At 41.5% G+C, this 21,194-nt stretch overlaps 1 protein-coding gene across 2 annotated transcripts in view; it reads right to left on the reverse strand.

Moving 5' to 3' along the window:
* MED12L (mediator complex subunit 12L) overlaps positions 1-21,194 on the reverse strand; it is a 353,473-nt gene that overhangs the window by 250,186 nt on the left and 82,093 nt on the right. For both annotated transcript variants that reach the window (XM_045584086.1, XM_045584085.1), the window contains exons 6-11: positions 20,242-20,411; positions 19,319-19,429; positions 18,049-18,318; positions 14,190-14,339; positions 12,756-12,855; positions 12,301-12,437 (exon numbers count right to left, since the gene is read on the reverse strand). In XM_045584086.1, coding sequence (XP_045440042.1) covers positions 12,301-12,437; positions 12,756-12,855; positions 14,190-14,339; positions 18,049-18,318; positions 19,319-19,429; positions 20,242-20,411 — 938 coding nt within the window. The remainder of the gene's footprint in view (positions 1-12,300; positions 12,438-12,755; positions 12,856-14,189; positions 14,340-18,048; positions 18,319-19,318; positions 19,430-20,241; positions 20,412-21,194) is intronic.

Raw genomic sequence — 21,194 nt, forward strand, 5'->3', positions numbered from 1 at the left:
TTCATTCTCATCATGGGGATGCTACATCTATAGTAAATATATTGCAAATGTGAAGAAAGCTTTATCATAAGGGGGATTTGTCACATTTTTTTGTTCCTCGGGGAGGATGGCACAAACCTGATAGATTAAGTATAATTCAACTCTTAGTCAATAACTTAATAGTATTTATACACTAACCACAGGAATTGTATTAGTTTTTTTAAAAAAGGCAATTACATCTGAGGCAAACTTCCTTTAGAAATTAGAGATACTTGGTGAAACTGTTTACCATTTTAAAATATGGAATTTAAGTATACTATCTACACTATAAAGCAATGCCATAAAAGGGAATAGGGAAGATCAATGATTCACTGCTATAAGCCACAGCAAACTTGACTGAGGTCAGATGCTGAATAAAGCTCTTTAAAACTAAAAAGACATGTTTATAAATATAATTAATCACTCTTAGTCAATATTAAACAAAATGGTCACATTGGGGTAAGAACATTATTCAGATAACAGCCCCAATAAATAATATGGAATAGTTATACATAGAATAGTGATATTAGCAAGTCACATGGTTTGCAGCCTGAGGTACATGATGGGGACCTGGGTGAATTTCAAGAGCTGCACAAGTTAAAATTGGTCTGAGCTGCTAATAGAACATAAGCCTGTTGGACATGGTCACAAATAGTTTTCACCTTATAAAATAATTAGTGTAAGATTGTTAACCACAACTCATAAGATTTATAATTTAAATATAAATGGCACTCATAATTTAAAAATCTTTATATAAACAAATGTTTTCATATATACATTTCCAAAAGATATTTGGAATGGCTGATTTCTGATGAGGAAAAGGACATGTTCTCCTAGTCTCACATCCTCAGAATCAATATTGATAGCCTTTAGGTCTTGAAACAAAACATACAGCATGGAAGCAAAAATACTTCCTTTTTTATTCCAAAGCAGCATTAAAAATAGTACAGTTCTGAGTTCTGAGAAGAAGAGAGGTAGGTAAGAAAACAAAAGTGAAAACATTCATCTGAGCATCTATATCAACTAATTGTCATTGATTTGCAATGTGCCAAAAAATAAATGTGCTATCCCTTTGTTAAATCAACATTTAAATAATACAACTGGAGAAAAACCAAGATGGTGGCATAGATAAACACCTGAACTTCCTACCTCACACAACCACTTCAAAACTACAACTAAAACATAAAACGGACATCATCCAGAAACACAGGAAGGCTGGCCTAATGGAAATTTTACAATTTAGAAGGAAAGAGAAAAGCACACTGAGACTCAGAGGAGCTGTGGAAGTAAAGTGCAGAGGTACAGAGGCATGCACACGAGACATAAGCTCCTTACTGCTCTGAACTCCAGTTCCAGGTGAGACTCTGGGGACCCAGACTCATATGGGGAGAAACTGGACTGTCTGGCAGCGGGCAGAACTAGAGAGCGGCATTCTCTCGGAGATGCTTGCAGTGATTACCAAGGGACACTGACACCTGGGGCCTCTTAGGGCAGGGCTGATGAGAAGCCATTGCTGTTTGCTCTGGCCTGAGGCCCCGCCCCACCCAAGCTATGCACAGAGGCTTTGCATATGAATGGCCTGGTCCTTTGAAATCTAAACTTACCTAACAAACTGCAGCTGAGACAGAGTCCCAGAACATCCAAAAGAAGGCCCAAGGAGCCCCCCCCCCCCCCAGCAGCTTGCATTGCTTCACAGATGGGCCTCATCTGGGCAACTCTAAAATGCAAACAAAGAAGAGGAATCTACAGATCTCTCCATAGCTCCAGCTGGGTGGCCTCAGGCAGAGGCTAAATTAGCACCTCCTTGGAGATCCAAGAGCCAGCGTACTCAGGGGTCAGAGTAGGACCATCCAGATTACAACTCCTCAAATCCATAAGGGACACACTCAGGGGGTAGACTCAGTAAGCACTAAAGCCCACTGAAGCAAGACTTGCCTCATAAAGATACCTCCAGCACAGAAGTTCTCCCATTGTAGACACAGCTGATCCTCATACCAAATTGGCCTGAAGGTCAATTCCTCCTAGTGATACCACAACAATCAAGGCTTAACTACAATAAGACTGTGCACACAGCCCACAAAGGGGTGCACCAAGAAAGTCCATCTCAGGTAACTGGGGAGACTGAGCCACCAGGCCCTATAGAACACCTAGTTCATAAAACCACTCTATCAACTCATGGAAACAGCCAAAATTTGGAGACAAAGAAATAGATCACAAATGAAAGAAATGGAGGAAAGCAAACAACTGGATATAGAGTTAAAAACCACAGTTATAAGGTTTTTCAAAAATTTTCTAGAAAAGGCCAATAAAGCCAGACCCTTGAAGATATGAAAAAGGACCAACTGGAAATTAAACATACACTGACTGAAATAAAAAATATTATACAGAGACCCAATAGCAGACTAGAGGATCACAAGAATCAAGTCAAAGATCTGAAATACAAAGAAGCAAAAAACAACCAACTGGAACAGCAATAAGAAAAAAGAATCCAAAAAGTTGAAGATAAGGAGCCTCTGGAACAACTTCAAGCGTACCAACATCAGAATTATAGGGGTGCCAGAAGAAGAGAGAGAGCAAGATACTGAAAACCTAACTGAAGAAATAATGACAGAAAACTTCCCCCATCTGGTGAAAGAAATAGACTTACAAGTCCAAGAAGCACACAGGACCCCAAACAAGAGGAATCCAAAGAGGACCACACCAAGACACATCATAATTAAAATGCCAAGAGCAAAAGACAAAGAGAGAATCTTACAAGCAGCAAGAGAAAAACAGTTATCTACAAGGGAGCACCTATATGATTGTCAGCTGATTTCTCAACAGAAACTATGGAGGCCAGAAGGGAGTGGCAAGAAATATTCAAAGTAAAGAACAGCAAGAACCTACAACTAAGATTACTCTACCCAGCAAAGCTATTGTTCAGAATTGAAGGTCAGATAAAGAGCTTCACAGATAAGAAAAAGCTAAAGGAGTACATCACCACCAAACCAGTATTACAGGAAATGCTGAAAGGTATTCTTTAAGAAGAGGAAAAAAAAGAAAAAGGTAAAGATAAAAATTATGAACAACAAATACATATCTTTCAACAAGTGAATCTAAAAATCAACTGAATAAAAAATCTGATGAACAGAATAATCTGGTGAATATAATAGAATCAGGGGTATAGAAAGGGAGTGGAATCGGGGGAAAGGGGTTTTGGGGATGCGGGAAGAGACTTGACAAAAATCATACACCTATGGATGAGAACAGTGGGGTGGGGAGTTAAAGGTAGGGGGTGGAGTGGGAACCAGGTGGAGGGGAGCAATGGGGAGAAAAAAGAGGAACAACTGTACCGTAATAATCTGAACATAAAGATTTAATTTTAAAAAATAATAAAAAGTAAAATAAAATTAATTAATACAAATGGAGAAAATCATTTTGAGAAACAGATAACTATATGATAACCAAAGTCATACATGAGATATATTATAATCACTTCTCTAATTTTGAAAATAATTGAAACATTAGACTTCAATCCCAAAAGTCATTTCTGTATGGCCTAATAAGCTATACTGTTTGCTTTTTATAAATAATAAAGAAAACATACAGATGAGAACAAGGAGACTATCAATTTCTAAATGATGGTGCTAGTCTGCCAAGCCCAGAACATAACACTCAGCATTTACTGTTTATCATATGCTGGGAGTTAAGGTGGATTCTTTTAGGAAGGCCTCTGGTCTAAAGAGAATGATACTGAGGGAGGAAATAACTGGTTCAAGACTACCCACCTACATGGTGACACAGCCAGACTTCTAATACAGGTCTGAGGTGGCCTGTGTTCTACTCAAAGGCCAGACTGCTCAACTTGAGGATTTAGACTGTCTCCTAAAGGATTGTTTACTATGCTAAAAATCTCAAACAAACTTTTAAAAATTAGTTACAGATTATTCATGAAGAAAAAAAAAGTGCCAATATTACTATGTGAGAACTGTTCAGGGCTATTATTAAGGTTTTTCCCTCCTTTTTGTAAATTTACATTTGATACTTATTTGCTCAGCTTTAGCCACTTAAAATAAAATTATTTTTAAAAGAGATTCAAAGAATAGAATGTACTATTTCAGAGTGCCACTCTGCAACCATTATGATTCCTGTTCTCCAACCAATAAGCTGCGTATGAGCTTGGGCTATGTACTCATCCTCACTCAACCTTGCTTTCCTCATCTGTAAAGTTAGGGAACAAAAATTTTTTTTAAGACATGCATCTCACTGGCCAGGGGAAAATTAAATGAGATGATATATTGTAACACACTTAAAACAGGGCTTGGTGCTTATGGCCTTGCATACATGCTCAAAAACAGAGGCCCAACCCAACCTAAAAGTGGTGTTGCTGGCCTCTCAATGCCAGCAAAATCTAAGTGTCCAGGCACACAATGTTTCCCACTATGTTAACATAATTGCCTTTTTACCAATAGGTTTATTTTTAAAAAAGAAGGTGGTAGCTGTTGCAACACTTCCTTTGGGTGGCCAGTAAGAAAAGCTGCACCACTGAAGGCACAGTGGGCTCCAGCAGGCCCCGGACAGCACTGGCAGCAGCTGCAGTCACTCAGCGCAGGGCCTCTCAATGGGGGTCAGGCTTGTGTGTTCCTTGTTTGCATCACTTGTGCTTGTTTGACTTTCTTGAGTCTTGGCTTTAAAAATATCCTAAGCATTGAGATGAACATGAGCTCATTTAGAACATCAGATTACGACCACCTCACCTTGGGTGGGCTGACCCCACCCTCCGTCTTCTCTCCTGTGGGTGAAAGCATTTGTGAAAATCCAAGAGTGTAAAAAGCCTGGCAGATCCTGGCTGTGCTTTATGGACTAATGGACTGTGTGATGGATAGTTGTGATGGATAATTGTGTGTGGGTGTGTATGAGTGTGTCTACAGTAGTCCCAAGGGATCATATTCCTCCCATCTCTCTGAAGTTTCTGTCTCCCAAAATACATTTCCCATAATAAGAGCAGCTAGGGTTTACATCTAAGCCCTATACATATTGACATGTTGCACCTGCCCTTTTACAAGTGAAGAAATCGACACTCATCATGAGTAGGTGAACTGCCCCTACTGCTCCAAAGAAACGCACTAACCTGCTGATTTTACAGCTGAGCACTCCCGTCAGCCACATTCCCCCATTCACCTGCCACTCTCCTACATATCTGAACGGGCACCACTGGTACAGAGACTTGATACCAAGCTGAAACTAATACAGGGGTCTCCCTTCTAGTTCATTATCCCAGCAGCATTTTTAGCAGTTCTAAAACCAAATTTCCTAAGTACCTCCTCAGGACTTGAGAGCCGCAGGCATGGTGCTAGCAGCTGATGAATGCTCGTGAGCAGAAGAAACAGACCCTGGCCTAGGAACTACAGGCTCGCAGGAAGACAAACAGGACAAGCCCGGCTACCATAGATGTGAGGCTTCAGGTGGTGCATCAGCCACACTGCAGAGACCTGACCTCACCAGGAGCCTGAACCACGGGAGTCAAGCACATGCTCTGGACCTGAGGCCACTACTCAGATCATCAGCATGAGTGCCTCTCAGCTGTTCAGAGAATGCTCTGTGAATACTCCAACCACCAAACAACACAAACAGCAAACGCAGAGGTTTCCAGAATCTGGGTGTGCTGGGTTGTGGACCCACAGGGAAAGGGGAAATGCAGGCTGCTGCTGTCTGAGCAGCTCTGCCCAGAGCAGCTGGTCCAGCCTTCCAACAGGAACAGAAAGCCTGCTTCCCAGGCACAGAGGGAGAAGTGAGAAAGAGGCAGCTTCTTAGCCCCTCATGTCCACAAAAACAAGGAGAGAGGCCAAGAGGAAGGAAGTGGTGCATGAATCTGGAGGATTGAGGGAACACGTCTCATTCTATTGCTCAGGTGAGGTCACAAGCAATGGGCTCCATCAGCATCAGGAAGCGGAGGTCCCACATCCACACAGTAACTCCCTCACAGGGCTGTCAGCTTCTCTGCCTTCACCATCAAGAGTAGGAGTGATTCTAGAACACTAAGCAGGCAAATGAGTAAATGTTGTATGAAACAGGCATTGAAAAGTGACAGGCATCCGAGCAAATACAACCAGCAGTCCTGCGGACTAGCCTGAAGAGTGCTATGAGAGTGAGGAAGGTGATACACACATCTTGACATCCCAGTTCCCTGGAAATGCTGATGATCAGCAACTGTAGGTCCACTATCCTAAGTGGAATCTGAGAGGCCACCCCTTTCCTAAAAGGCATGCCCATTTCGGTCACCTCATCCCATCCTGCGCACAGCAGCCCACCACCAGTGCTCTGCATCTGTCTTGCCCCTGTCTAGCCCAACCCTGCCCTAGGAATTGCAATTTTCACATCTCACTCTCCATCGAATGGAAAATCAAGTGGTACAGGTCTAGAAAATCTAACACTGAGGGTGTTTTGAAATTTGTACTTGCATGCTCTTACACTAGTACCTAAACCCTGATACAGAAGCAGTAGCTGAGGAGTGGGGAGATAGTGGAGAAGGAGAGAGGGTAAAGGAACAATGCATTTTATGTGAGTTGAGTGAAAGCATGCCCCAGACCTGGTACACCCCATGCACAGGCCTGGCACAGAGTCAGCTGCTACTCCCTGTGACCACACTCCAACCACAGGGCAGCCAAGGCCTCAAATCCCATCTCCTACATCACTGTTTTCAATGGGCTTTCACCAAACTCCAAGACATTACACAACAAGCTGGCCCTCTGCCCCTCATCCCATCTGGACAGCTGTTCTCCCCCTCCCACACAACAATAGAGAGAAAAGCATTTCCTTTAGCAGTTCCAGAGAAAAGGGATCGCAGTGAATGGAGTTCAAGTTTCACAAACAGATGTGAGGAGAGAGACTGGGCAGTTCATGACCCTGCACATGACTTCAGCAAAAGCAAACCTCAGACTCACTGCAACTGCAGAGGCTGCTGCATATCCTATTATCTACCATGTTGTCTAAGCCCTAACAAATTATAAAATCAAAAAGGGGAAGCTTGTTTTGAAGAAGTGAGATGTGTTTCTGAATACCAACCATACCACTTTACACAACTCCTCCTTATCAGAGAATTATAACTTTCAACATAACACTATATTGGTTCTTCTAATATAAGCCTAATAATGATTATTACTAACAATAACAATTTTAAACACATTTACATAGTGCTTAATAATTCTGAAAGTACTCTGTCTCCTTAGAGACAAGTGGGTCAAGTGCTCTCTGCTGATTAACAAGTAAGAGCACTAAGGCGCAGAGCCCAACAGTAACTTGTACAAGGTCACAGAGCTGAGCAGAGTCAATACAGCTGCATGGTTCATACCTGGATTCCAGAAACAGATAGTATAAGGTGACTCGGAAGTCAAGAAAACAGCAAACCCTGTGGCAAATAAACAGTGAGGCAACATTGCCCATTCGCGTTCGTACATATGTACGTACGTACGTACACACACACACACACACACACACACACACAGATGCCAGTCATATTGTAAAAAATAATGTCATGTTAAATGTTTTAGAAGGCTCCATTCAGTTACTCTTTCTGACCAATTAAGAAAAGATGACCAGTTTGACTTACAGGTTAAAATGTAGTTTTTTGTCTTATTCATTAAGCAGCATAGTAACACATCTGGAATTGAGTCAACATGAAATGTAACTACTCCTAAATGGGCAACACTGATGTTCCTTCCAGTGAAGTGTGTCTGTGACTAGAGGATCCAGGACTCTCTGCCCTGAGCACACGTCGCCCTCTAGTGGCATGCACTTCTCACATTCTGGGCTAAGTCATTCACCTGATGCTTGACAAGCATTTCTTACATACCCTTTCAGCTCAGTACTTTTTTTTTAGCAAACACTCACTCAACACATATTTATTTCTATACTAATATCAGAATAACAATTTTGCTTATTATAAAACCTAGACAAAACAGACTGGTTGTTTTAAAATGTAATCTAAATAGAAATTCTAATCATTTCCTCAGGCATCCACATTGGAGATAACTGTGCTTGAGAGAGAATCTGTTAATATAATTTTAATCAAAAACATTCAGCATTGTTTCTGCCCTTGATACAGACACTCTTGATTTTTCTCTTTAAGAATCTGTAACTTAAGTCTGTGCATGAATGAGGCATAGGAATTTTGAAGTTAGCCATTTAATGAACTAGAAAGGTACGTAGTCAGGCTAACCATAAAACTGAAGCAGTTTGCCAAAAACAGTTTGGTTCAGTGGATAGAGCGTCGGCCTGTGGACTGAAAGGTCCTGGTTTCGATCCTGGTCAAGGGCATGTACCTTGGTTGCGGGCATGTCCCGGGTAGCGGGTGTGAAAGAGGCAGCTGATCGATGATTCTCTCTCATCAATGTTTCTAACTCTCTATCCCTCTCTCTTCCTCTCTGTAAAAAAACAATAAAATATATATTTTTTTAAAATGAAGCAGTTTGCATGGACTAGGTAAAACTCTCACCTGGGAACAATATAGTCTTTACTCAACATTTAGCTCAAGCAAATTAGCAATGCAAAAGCACACCTTGAATCTCAGGTAGCCCTACTTTCCTTCCAGATAGCTCAAGTCTACGTATTACAAATCTTAGCACTCTTGAAGCCTTTTATCTAAGAAGGTCTTTATTACAAAAAGAAAGATTTCAAAGTGTCCACCCAGTAACACTCTGTCCTATGTCAGTGAGCAGAGAATTGTGCAGACTTTTATCATCAGTATGCTCTCCGGAAGGACTGAAGCCTTTCCACTTAGGCTCAAGTTAGAAATTTTACTGGGTCTGTGTGCCTCATTCACAGCATCAGGATACCCTACTTGGCATGATCCTTGTATTTGAGAAGCAGAGTGATGACCCACAAATATTCCAAAACAGAAGTAATCTGGAAAAGAAGTAATCACATCAAGTTCACATGGAGGCAGGACAGTGGAAGATTTGTGGTGGTTCTTTTTGTTTTCTCTTCTTTCCACATATGCAATTCCCAAAGACTGCTATGAAAACCAAAGGTATTTATAATCAGTTAACTAAGGTATTCATTGAAGGCAGGTATCATGTCTTAAAACTGACCTCTGCATTCCTGGCACCTAGCATAACTTGGACATACCACAGGCACTTTCCATTGTAAAAAGAACACAAACTTTTATTGCTCCCCAAATAAGAGTTGGGGTGGGGGGGAGAAACACTGAAAATCTGATGTTTATAGATCAGTTCAGTAATGAAACAATTTATTACTAGGAAAGCATCTGGTAACAACTGTCTGTATGATGGTTAAAATTTTATGCGTCAGATGGCTAGGCTATGTTTTGGGGTCAAACTCCAATTTAGAGTAAGACATCTTTTTAAAATGTGAATAATGTTTAAATTTATAGATTTAGTATAGCAGATTATCTTCAATAACATGGATGTGCCTTATTCAAACAGTTAAAGACCTTAAGAGACAGTACAGTTCCCCAAGTAAAAAGGAATTCTGCTTCAGGCTGCCTTCAGACTCAAGCTGCAACATCAGCACTTCCCTGAATCCCAACCTATTGCCCTGCACTACACATTTCAGATTTGCCAATTCCCATAATCATGTGAGCCAATTCCTTAAAATACAGCCATATACCAATTAACAAGTAGGGTACATTCTGAGAAATGCATCAATAGGCAATTTTGTTGTGTGAACATCAGAGTGCTCTACACAAACTTAGATGGTCTAACTTACTACACACCTAGGATGGAAGCCCGAATAGTATATTTTATCACGCAAAACAACATGAGACTAAATTGAGCACATGAGAAAATGATGCAATCAAACATGGTAAACACAAGGTGTATGAGGCCGGCTTCTGGCTTAATACGGCATACTGTTTTATACCAATTTTTTTTATAAGTAGAGTACACTCTAAAATGACAATAAAAAGTACAGCAAATACACAAACTAGTAACATAGTCATTTTATTATCATTACCAAGTATTATATTCTATACTTTTGTGACTTTTATATGACAGGTAGCACAGTAGGTCTGTTTATACCAGCATCACCACAAACACATGAGCAACATGCTGTAGTACAACATTATAATGGCTATAGCATCAGTAGGGGATAAGAATTTTTCAGCTCCCTTATAACCTTATTAGGGGCCTAGTGCACAAAATTCGTGCACTGAGGGGGAAGGTCCCTCAGTCTAGCCTGCCCCTCTCACAGACTGGGAGCCCTCAGGGGATATCCTACTGATGGCCTCAGGGACTATCCTTCTCTGTGGGAGGTACTGGGATGATCAGGGGAAGACGCCAGCTCCATTACCCCACTGCCACAGCCATTGCCAGCCACCACAGCCACCGAGGTGTTTTCATCAACATGGACTCTAGTCCCTTCACCATAAAAAAATGACAACTTTCTTTAGGCACCTTCAAGATGTGTCTTTCGTAGAATATAACATTCCTTTATTTCTTTTTCTTTTCTTTTTTTTATATCCTAACCTGAGGATATGTTTCCATTTATTTTTAGAGAGTATAGAAGAGAGAGGGAGAGACAGAGAGAAACATCAATGTGAGAGGGACACTTTGATTGGTTGCTTCCTGCATGATCCCTGACCTGGGACCCAGCCAGGGTGGAGGCTGTAATCTAGGTGCATGCCCTTGATCAGAATCAAACTCAGACTCTGTGGTCGGCAGGCCAAGGCTCTATCTATTGAGCCAAATGGGCTAGGACAGGATATGACTTTTCTTAGCCCTTACAGCAGGAGAGCTTGGTTTTTTCATTCAAGAGTGTGACGGAAAAACCCTAGATCACCTTCTTGGATTCTTATTACCCAAGTTACCAAGAACACTGCAAGTGGTGGTGTACATGGAGCTCAGCCAATGAGCAGTCAGAGAAGGTATTTATGCTCAAACTGGTTTGGTTCAGTGGATAGAGCATCAGCCTGCAGACTGAAGGGTCTCAGGTTTGATTCCTGTTAAGGGCACCTTGGTTGGGGCACATCCCCATAGTGGGGAGTGTGCAAGAGGCAGCTGATTGATGTTTCTCTCTCATTGATATTTCTGTCTATCCCTCACCCCACTTCTCTGTAAAAAAAAAATCATGAAATATATATATATTTTTTTTTAAAAAAAAGAAAAGGTGTTTTCTCTGCAGCTCATGTGCAGAGATTGCCCTGCTTTGTGTCCACTGGGCTGGGGTGGGGGGGGGGGGAGCACACATCCCCAAGGCCAGCAGCCAGCCCTTCATTGTGGGCACCAGGGTGGGAACATCCACCCCCAGGCACTTGGTGTCTGCGCTCATAGGCCTGGGGGCATTCTGGGACCCGGCCACTCAGGGCCTACACATGGGCCTATAGGCTAGGAGTGGTCTGGGTCCTGAGAATGATCCCGGGACCTAGGCTGCTTCGTGCCTGTGTATGCAAATTAACCCGCCATCTTTGTTGGGTTAATTTGCATACTCACTCCTGATTGGCTGGTGGGCATTACGAAGATACAGTCAATTTGCAAATTTTCTCTTTTATTTGTGTGGACTAGAGGCCCAATGCATAAAAATTCATTTAAGAGTAGGTCTTCCTTCCCCCCACTGCTAGCACTAGCTTCCCTCCTCTGGCCACCCACAAGCACCGCAACCCAGGCTGGCTTCCCTCCAGCCCTGCTTTGTCAGGAAGGATGTCCAGAATGACGTCTAGAAGACATCAGTATAATTAGCATATTATCCTTTTATTATTAGAAATAGATGGGACCATCATCATATATGCAATCTGTCATTTATTGAAACATAGTTATGTGGCAAATGATTGTAAATATCCTCTCAACTTTTAATATATAGATATATATACACACATATATATATCTATATATTAAAGTTGAGAGGCTATTTACATTTTTTTCCCTATTGGTTCTATTTCTCTGAAGAATCCTGTATAATATACTGTCTATAGATTTTTCAAAGATCATAACCACAGATATTAATCCAGTGATTTCTAATATGATAAATCTATTGTTTTCACTGGATTAAGCCAAACCACTACATAAAATCTAATCACTAGATGAAGTATATTCTTCTAAAATGAAAATTATAAGAAATGACAATAAAAGGATGGAAGAAAAAGCTTTCCAACCGATATACCTAGGTAAACCAACCCAATGGACATTTTTATAACGGGGGGACTTTTTAGTCATATAATAGAATAATTTCAGGGTGAAAACATCTTCACAAGGTATTACACTTTATTGTGAAAGCTTTGGCAAAATATATAGAATGAAAAAGAAGAAAATATGCTAATTAAAGGAGATAAGAGGGGGGAAAAATAACTACCTCTTGGTTATCTTTATTTTGGTGCGCCCAGAAAATCTTATGATAAAGCGTCTCCAATGAATTGCTAGAATCAGTTCGGTCAAAACAGTGTCGATCCAACACTTCCAATGTGTGCAAAACCCGGCTAATGGTCACCCCTAGAAATGGAAATTAAGCAAGCAGTTAAAAAGGTTAAATGAGGCCAAACAGCACAGTACAAAACTCATTATTATGGGTGTGAAGGGGATTTTAAGAAATCATTCCCAGCATAGAAGAATTGCCAACAAAACCAAACATGGCAAGTTAGACAACCAGGTTCTAAGGGCATAAACTAAAGAACTTCCTCCGAATTCACTAGGTGGCTCCAACAGAGAGCAGAGAGCATCCTTATCCAATACGTGGACAGGGTGATAAGAATCAGAAGCATGGCATATAAAGTCCCACATTCAAAAGCACTCCTCCGTTGTGTTCTGTACCTGCTGTTGACTCTTGGCACTTGTCAAAAGACCACCGAACTTCCACTGCACGGCCTCTCTGTTTTATCTGCTGTTCGACCTCATAAATCCTTGCCCGAACCTGAAAAATAAGCATTTCTAATTAACTTGTGCTTGGAAAGCCACAATGGTTATCTAAAACACTAGAGGCCCAGTGCACAAAATTTGTGCAGGGTGGGGATGTCCCTCAGCCCACCTGCACCCTCTGAAATCTGGGACCCCTCAAGGGATGTCCGGCCTGGTGCATGGGTAGGGGCAGGCTGGTTTACCCTGAAGGATGTCCCAGATCAGGGGAGGGGTTCCCTTGAGGCATGGGCAGACTGGGCAAGGGACATGTGGTGGTTTGCAAGCTGGCCACAACCCCTGGCAACCCAAGTGGAGGCCCTGGTATCTAAGGTTTATTTATCTTTTGCAATTGAAACTGTAGCCATCTTGGTTGGGTTTATTTGCATATTTGCTCCAGATTGGCTGGTAGGTGTAGCTTGTGGGTGTAGCGGGATGATGGTTAATTTGCATATTACTCTTTTATTAGATAGGATGTAAGGATTTTCCACATGAACAGAGAATCCTACAGTGAACTGCAGTCTTCACTGCATTGTAGGAAGTTCAGTTGGCTTCACCAAGAGTGCATTTTAAAATTCACAGGTGGCCAAAACTGGTTTGGCTCAGTGGATAGAGCATTGGCCTGCAGACTGAAGGGTCCCAGATTCGATTCTGGTCAAGGGCATGTACCTTGGTTGTGGCCATGTCCCCAGTAGGGAGCGTTCAGGAGGCAGCTGATTGATGACTCTCTCTAGAGAGAGTTTCTAACTCTCTCTCTCCCTTCCTCTCTGTAAAAAAATCAATAAAATATATTTTTAAAAATTAAATTAAATTAAATTAAATTCACAGGTGGTGATTCTATGCCAGTTTTCAATAATAAATGCTTACAAAAAAATCTTTATAACTGAAAATATATTAGAACATCAATAGAAAGTAAAAGTTCTAAATATCATCTATAAGTCATTCTTCTATGTATGAAAGCAACCAGTCATGTTTATTAACTTATTAAGACTGCTTTGAAAAAACAGAGACCTTTTTCTAAGTATTAGTCACCATTCTTTGATTCAAGTTTCTTAAGTCTTTGAACCAAATAACCCAGCACTAATAAAAACATAATAATTACTAAATATCACAGACCACTACTTTGAAAGTTGTGGAACACCATTATAATTACCATTTGGGTGGCAGAACTCTGCAAGAACTGCTAGGCAAAAAGGTGAGAAGAAAGAGAGCAACATGAACTTCTGTGGTTAAAGAGGCTAAATACATCCCCCAAGGCCATTCAGAGAGAGGGAGTGGAGCTGGGAATGGCACCCAAGCCCTGATGACTCAAGAATGAGAACCCCCATCAAATCACTGCAACAGAAAGTCTACCTGCTGATTGAAGGCCGTGTTCCCGCCAGGCATGGGGAGGCTGGAGGGAGCCACCTGCAGCAGATCCAGGGGTGAGCCTGGGTTCGCGCTTTTACTGTCGCTTGTGGAATAATTCCACACTAAGGCACTTGGGCAACAGAGAGTGACAGTCTGGAGAGAAAGTGGGAAAATCCAGATAAGAGAAAGAAAAGGTATAACAACAGCTTCACAGTAAAATGACACCTTATTATGACTATTACAGTTTCTTATCAGTAAGATTAAAATATTAGTATTTTAATATCCCATTCTCATTTTTTCAAAGTGATAAGTCAAAACTAAGACAAAATTACCACTTTTAAAGGAAGGAGGTATAGTATTAAGAAATTACCTAGTACAGGAAACCTAGGAAGCATAAAAATGAAATAATCACCATTTCAAACAATTTTTCATGAAGTTTAAAAAATGAGATGGCATTAAATAGGTAATTTCTAAGGTTATAAACTGTAAAAAGGAATTTTAAAAAATATTTCAAGTAATGGTGCAGTAAGTAGCTTCATAAATGCTGGGTGGGTAGGCAATAATCCTGGATTAACGGTTGGCTAATTTTTTTCTGTAAGAAGCCAGATAGTAAATGTTTTGAGCTTTTTGGGACATCTATAGTTTCTCTCTCATATTCTTTTTTTCGTGTCCTAATAACTCATTGGAAACATGAAACTATTATAGCTCACAGGCTGCCCCTGGCCCTCGGTTGTAGCTCATCCACCCTGGCTGAGCCCCTTACAGACTGTCTTACTCAACCAGCTTGCACGAAGTACTTTCTATGACCACCTTGCTTCTATGTCGCAGCAACCCCATTTCCCAACTGTATGAAGAGGAACATAAGACAGAAATTAGTAACAGCTCCAAATTGAGTCCAGCACACTTGAGTGGCACCCTTATGTTAATCCTGCTGCTTCTGAAATGCACATTAAATAGTATAGCTCACATTTAATTGAACACTATCCTGGAAACTTTCTGTCCTCATAACCTTGACCCCATCTTATATATAAAAGCCTAAGTGAACAACCACACCCTTACTCCCACCAACCGGCCAGTAGCTATGATGTGCATTAACCACCAGGGGGCATATGTTCAACACGGGAGCTGCTGATCTGTGGTGACTTGGCAGCTGCGGTTCTTGGGTGATGCACCCAGAACCAGAGAGGTGGGAGCCCAATTCTGGAGTGTCAAGAACTGCCCTCTCACAATCTAGGAGCCCTCCGGGGATGTCGGAGAGCCAGTTCTGGCCCGATACCCGCAGGCCAGGCTGAGGGAACCCACTGGTGCAAGAATCCATGCACTAGGCTCTAGTCTGATAATAAGCAAAACATTGAACAGTCCGTCAATCTTCTGAAGGAAGGCAGGGAAAGGGGGGTGTAGGGGGTAAGAGATCAACCTAAGCACTTATATGCATGCGTATAAGCATAACGAATGGACACAGACACTAGGGTGGTGAGGACATGTGCTGGGGGGAGGGGGGAGGGATGGCCAATGAGGGAAAAAGGAGACATATGTAATACTATATGTAGTACTTTAAACAATAAAGAATTAAAAAAACAAAACTGTCATCATCCCCTATTCACACTTGGGAAACAGAGCCTCAAGGTCCAAGTTACCAACTGGCAGAGCAGAGCCCAAGTCAGGCCTGTCTGAATGATTTTATAGTACATGTCTTAACCATTCTGCTATCATGCCACTCAACAGCAAACAAAGAGAGCTGAGAGAATGAATGCAGCATTTCCTTTTTCTAAAAGGTGAGTAGAAAAATAAAAGTATGAGGTATGAAGGGAAACACGTCTGTGGAAATCAGATGGCAAACAGGAGGACCATAAAGTCTTTGAACCCTCCAATGCATGTCTCCTCTGGCACCTATCCCTGCCCACTTCATCCTGTCCTCTTTTCCGTGACACTGTGGGTTCTTACCACCTGTCTATGATGGAGCCTTTCCCTTGCATTCTTAGTTCCAAAGTCTCCCACATCTAGGACACTGATCTATCAAATACCATTCCCAGACTCACTTCTACTAGTCTATCCTTAGCAACCTTATTCACACAGCAGCGATTTCTATCTCTTGCCTTCATAGACACATTGTCAAACTAAGAGGAGCATTATTTCACCCCATTCTGCATCACCTGTCAACCTGCCTTAACCTGGCTTCTCACCCAAAACCCAACTGATCATCGAAGACACCGCCATACTGTCAAAGACAAGTTCAGCCACCTTCTTACCAGACCTTCCTAATCCACTGGGCACTGCCTCTACCACTACTAACTCCATTTTGAAACTTTATGCAATACCTAGAGAAATCAAGAATGTAGACTCTGGATCCAGAATTTGGGTTTGAATTCCAGCTTTGCCATTGACCTCAAGTGTGACCTATATTACCTTTTCATCATTAGTGTTACAAAAATAACAGAGGTTACTATCAGATAGAATGGTTCTGAGAACTAAATGACTTAATATATAACTTAAAACAGTGCCTAGAACATAGAACATGCTCAGTATTCTTCTTCTCCTCATCTTTGTTTCTACAATAAATTCTCTCTCACTCTTTCTCTAGTCTGGCTAACTTTCCAAGTCATCTCTGCCATCTCTTAACCACTCATGCCTCTTGGTCCACCTGGCCTCTCCCACACTAATTCTTTGGGTAACCTCGCCCCTCACAGCCACATGCCCTGAATTATTCAAATCCACATGTGGCTGGTCATCTTTGTTCAGGAGACAGAATCAGACATGTAACAACCTCTTGAAAATACTCACTTGGAGATCCTATGGGATAAATCAGTCCAAAATTGAACTTACCTAGACTCTTCCAAACATTTCTTTGCCTTGTCTCTCTCCCGCCCCCCACTTCCTTACTCGCATAAGTTGTCCCTCTACTGTTGCTAAAACAATCTAACTAACCCACACACTGTCACTTCCATGCACAAAATCCTCCAATGATACCCAATCATAAGGTGCACAAGGGTCTTCTATGTGCTGACCCCCAACAGTTTTATACTCCATCTTCCATTAATACACAAGAGGGCTGGACAAACCTCTGGGCCTCTGCCCCTGCTGTGAACTCTGCCAGGAACACTCTACCACCTTTTTTAACTTGTATTGTAAGCAGCAGTCAGGACTATGTCCTCAGGAAGCTCCCCTGAATTCTAGGTGGGATCAGAAATGATCCTTCTCAACTCCCTTAGCTCATTGTACATCCCTCTGTCAGCCCTTGTCGGAGTCTAAGAAACTGCCTGTCGGCCTGTCTTCCTGACAAAGCAGCAAATCCTACCAGAGTGTCTCCAAGGCCAGGCCTGCCCCAAACCCCCTTAGCCAACAGGTGGACACATTAAGAGCCCAAGAAGTGTGATCTGAACACTAAGCTGGGACTCCCCTAGCGTGGTGCTGTACTTCCTTCCTAACAGCATCATTCCAGGGACCAGCATGGTCCAAGGCCACCAGCAGTGAAGCTCAATGGAGCAAAGCAGGACAAACTTATTGGGTTTAAAGAAAGAGAGAAAAGACAACCACTCAGGATGTAAACTGAGGAAGCTAAAGACGCTTCATGAAGAAGCTGATCTTCCAGAGCAGTGATACAGTTGGCTTGTTCCATGGATTCCCTAAAGGTTTTACTTAATGGCCCTCATGAAGAATAAGCACAATAACTTACTACTAAACTAAAGCAACTAATCTTCTTTTGGCTTGATTTACATAGGAAAATAAAAACAATGAAATTTCAATCTATAAATTATGTGGTTAAGGAAGAAACTAGAGCTGTAATGTGAAAGCTGTTGCAATTCCCACCACAATTATCTCCTACACTAAAATCTAACAAAAGTAACAAGGTTAAAGGACTTACCTGCAACATACAACTAAGTCCATAAACAAGAGGACCATGCTGTGCACAGGACAGAAAGTCTGAGAAGGCGAGCTGCACGGGGCTCACACCGGGGCCGGCGGGGCCGGGGCTGGGGGCCCTGATGCTCGCATTGTTTGGTCCTATCATCATGTGAGGCGAGTGGGCAGCAAGGAGGCCAGTGCTGTCGTTCAGCAGCAAGGCAAGACGCCGGGCACAAAAGTAGGCAAGACGACGAGACAGGTAGGCCGACTGAACAAACTCGTCTGAATACTGAGGAGTACAAGGACACCAGACTTGGTCATGTTGGTGAAATAACTATCGTAATACAGAAAGTTTTTATTTAAAAAGACAACCTTCAAAGGTAATGTATAGACCAGTGCTGTCCAACAGAAACATAACATAAGCCACATATGTAATTTTAAATTTTCTAATAGCCATTGGAAAAACAAAGGTAAAATTAAAGGAATCTTTTATTTATCCTCATATAGGCAAGTGTTATCATTTCAACATATAATCAAACCAAGATGTATTGAGACATTACATATACGCTTTTTCTGCATTAAGACTGAAATCTGGTGTGTATTTTGTACTGAGAACACATATCAATTTGTACTTGTTACAATTTCAACAGTTAACCTCCACATCTGGCCGGTGGCTCCTCTCCTGGGCAGCACAGGCCCAGGCACCCCAGAGGGGACACACAGGAGCATGGGTCAGTCTCAGAAAGGGGGTGCTGGTGACTTTTCATTAGATACTCTTTTGTACTGTTTGAATACTCAAGTACATGCATTACCTTTCCAAGGAAATTTTAATTTTTTTAATAAATTTCATCCAGATAACCTAAATTTCAACAAATTTTAGACCAGACATTAAAATAGGAAGTTCCTACCACAGTGGCTCAAAACATGTCAAATGAATATAAAAGATCCTCTGGGTCCTTAAAAAGAGATGACTTATTTTGTTTCCAGACATTTGTTTGAACAAGAGGACAGTATGTAAAGAGCTGTTTGCTTAGCTCAGTGATGGGAGAAATCAATGGAGTGAGATTACTTAAAAAGGACACATGGCTAAAACTCTGAAATGCCCATTACAAATGACTACCAGAACTTAAGCCTTGTATCACTTCATGTGTTGTAGCGTCAAGATAATTTTTTTCCTTCCATTTCAAAGTGCAATTTTTTTCCTCTTCCACCTCTACTTACCTAAGCTTTTCTTATCAGATCATTTCCTGCCCATGAAATCAACTGGCCTGTGGTTATATACACTGTACCTGGAGCATTAATGGTAACAGGAGTTTAAGAAGATCATCATCCATTGGTCTTATCTTTTCTAAAACATCCAAGATCCATGTCAAATATTCATGTTTTTCCAGCATTCCTTCCTTAAATGAACAAAGAAAAATTATACTAATAATGTTAAAGTAAAACTAACTAAAATGCAAAAAGCACTGCTATTCTTATGCTTATGCATAATTTTACTATTGATTTTGTTGTAGTAAAACTCATTGATCATAGTCTAAATTTCAAACAAAAAAAACTAATATTGCTTTGTATAGTTGGTTTGGGGGATTGTTATTGTTTGTGATTTTTTTATAATCTGCTTAATTCTAAATTTAAAATAAAAAAATTGATTCCTGCAAGAAAGAAAACTGAAAAGACTCCTAATGCATATATCAAGCACCTGGCTAGATTTCGAGGTATATGACACATGCACCCTCTTCTGGTCTATATGATTTACATCAGCTTGTCTGGGTGCCACAGTGCCCATATAGGCCTCACCAACTGCATTTTGAATTGCAGCTGAGCCCAATTAAGGTGACCTATCTGTGGAATAATAAACCTCTAAAGATCTACTGGGAGACATCAGTACAAAGATTTTTTTTTTGAATGTACACATCCAATTTTTGCAAAAGAAAAGGTTTAAAAGGATCATACTTAATATTGCAATTACATAGCAACAGCACTAACAGAGCTGACATCATTAAAGCTGGAGGTCAACATGTATGAGAAGCAGCTGTCATCTCAGGACCAAGGTGCAACCTTAACTCCAATTCAACGTGAAAAATGTCAGGTGGTTTTCTCTGAGTGTACTGTTCATAGAAAGACCCAATTTAACCCCCAGAAAGGTAAAAGATAAGGAACTTGCTCTCTTTTTAAAAGAATGCTGCACAGCCTTGGCTGCCCTGCAGGTTACCTGGAACATGTGGAATGCCAGCTTCGCGTTGTACTCCCACTGCTTCAGGGTTTGCTCCACATCTGGGGGGACAGGGACAGGGCCATCACCCATGCTGGAAGCCATGTGGTAGAAGTCGGAAATCTTGGCCAGCTGCTCTCGAAGATACCTGGTAGATATTTGTGTCCACTCTGCATTTTAAGAAATGGTATAAGAAATAACTTTTCACCCCTTTCTGAAAATTTTAAGGATGAACTTATAAAACAAACCACTGTGACATAGAAGTGGCTTTTGCACATGCAAGGGCTTCAGGAAGGCACACCCACCCCAAAGCCTGTAAATAATGCCCATTAGTGCAGTGTCGCCCTCCACAGCAGCAGGGATCCAGCAGCTCTATCCTGTGCCTCTGCGACCCCTCATCCAGAAGAAGACATCTGCACTCAAATTAGATGCATCAAGGGCTCTTCCATGTTAAACAGCAGTTAGCACAACCAAAACACCAAAGGCACAAACAGGAAACAGAACTTCGGAGGTGAGTCCTTTGAGAAATTTCAGGTCTCCACCAAAAGAATACAAAATCCCCAAGTGTATGTTTTTCAGGGTCTGAGGCAAGTGTCAAACATGCTTAGTTAAGATCTGCTCTGTGAGAAGGCAGCATTCGCGTGGGCCAAAGACACAGAGCAGTGGCCTCTCAGACAACCGTGTGGACCTGCAATTACTGCACTCTCCTCAGACTGCAATCAGCAAGAGTGGTGAGCAACAAAGGTAGGAAACAGCAAAGGAAATAGAAAACATCAGCATAAAAAAAAAATCACTGAAATTATTCAAAAATGTCTACCACAGGGGCACAAATTAAATCAGTGTGTTGCCTCTGGCAATCACAGGGGATGCGATGACAACCTGAGCCCATTCTGTGTGTAAAAATGTAATGATTACATGCTACATGCTCACAGTCAAATTTCCCCAAAGATTAG

The sequence above is a fragment of the Pipistrellus kuhlii genome, unplaced genomic scaffold (assembly GCF_014108245.1).
Source record: "Pipistrellus kuhlii isolate mPipKuh1 unplaced genomic scaffold, mPipKuh1.p scaffold_m20_p_2, whole genome shotgun sequence".
Lineage (NCBI taxonomy): Eukaryota > Metazoa > Chordata > Mammalia > Chiroptera > Vespertilionidae > Pipistrellus > Pipistrellus kuhlii.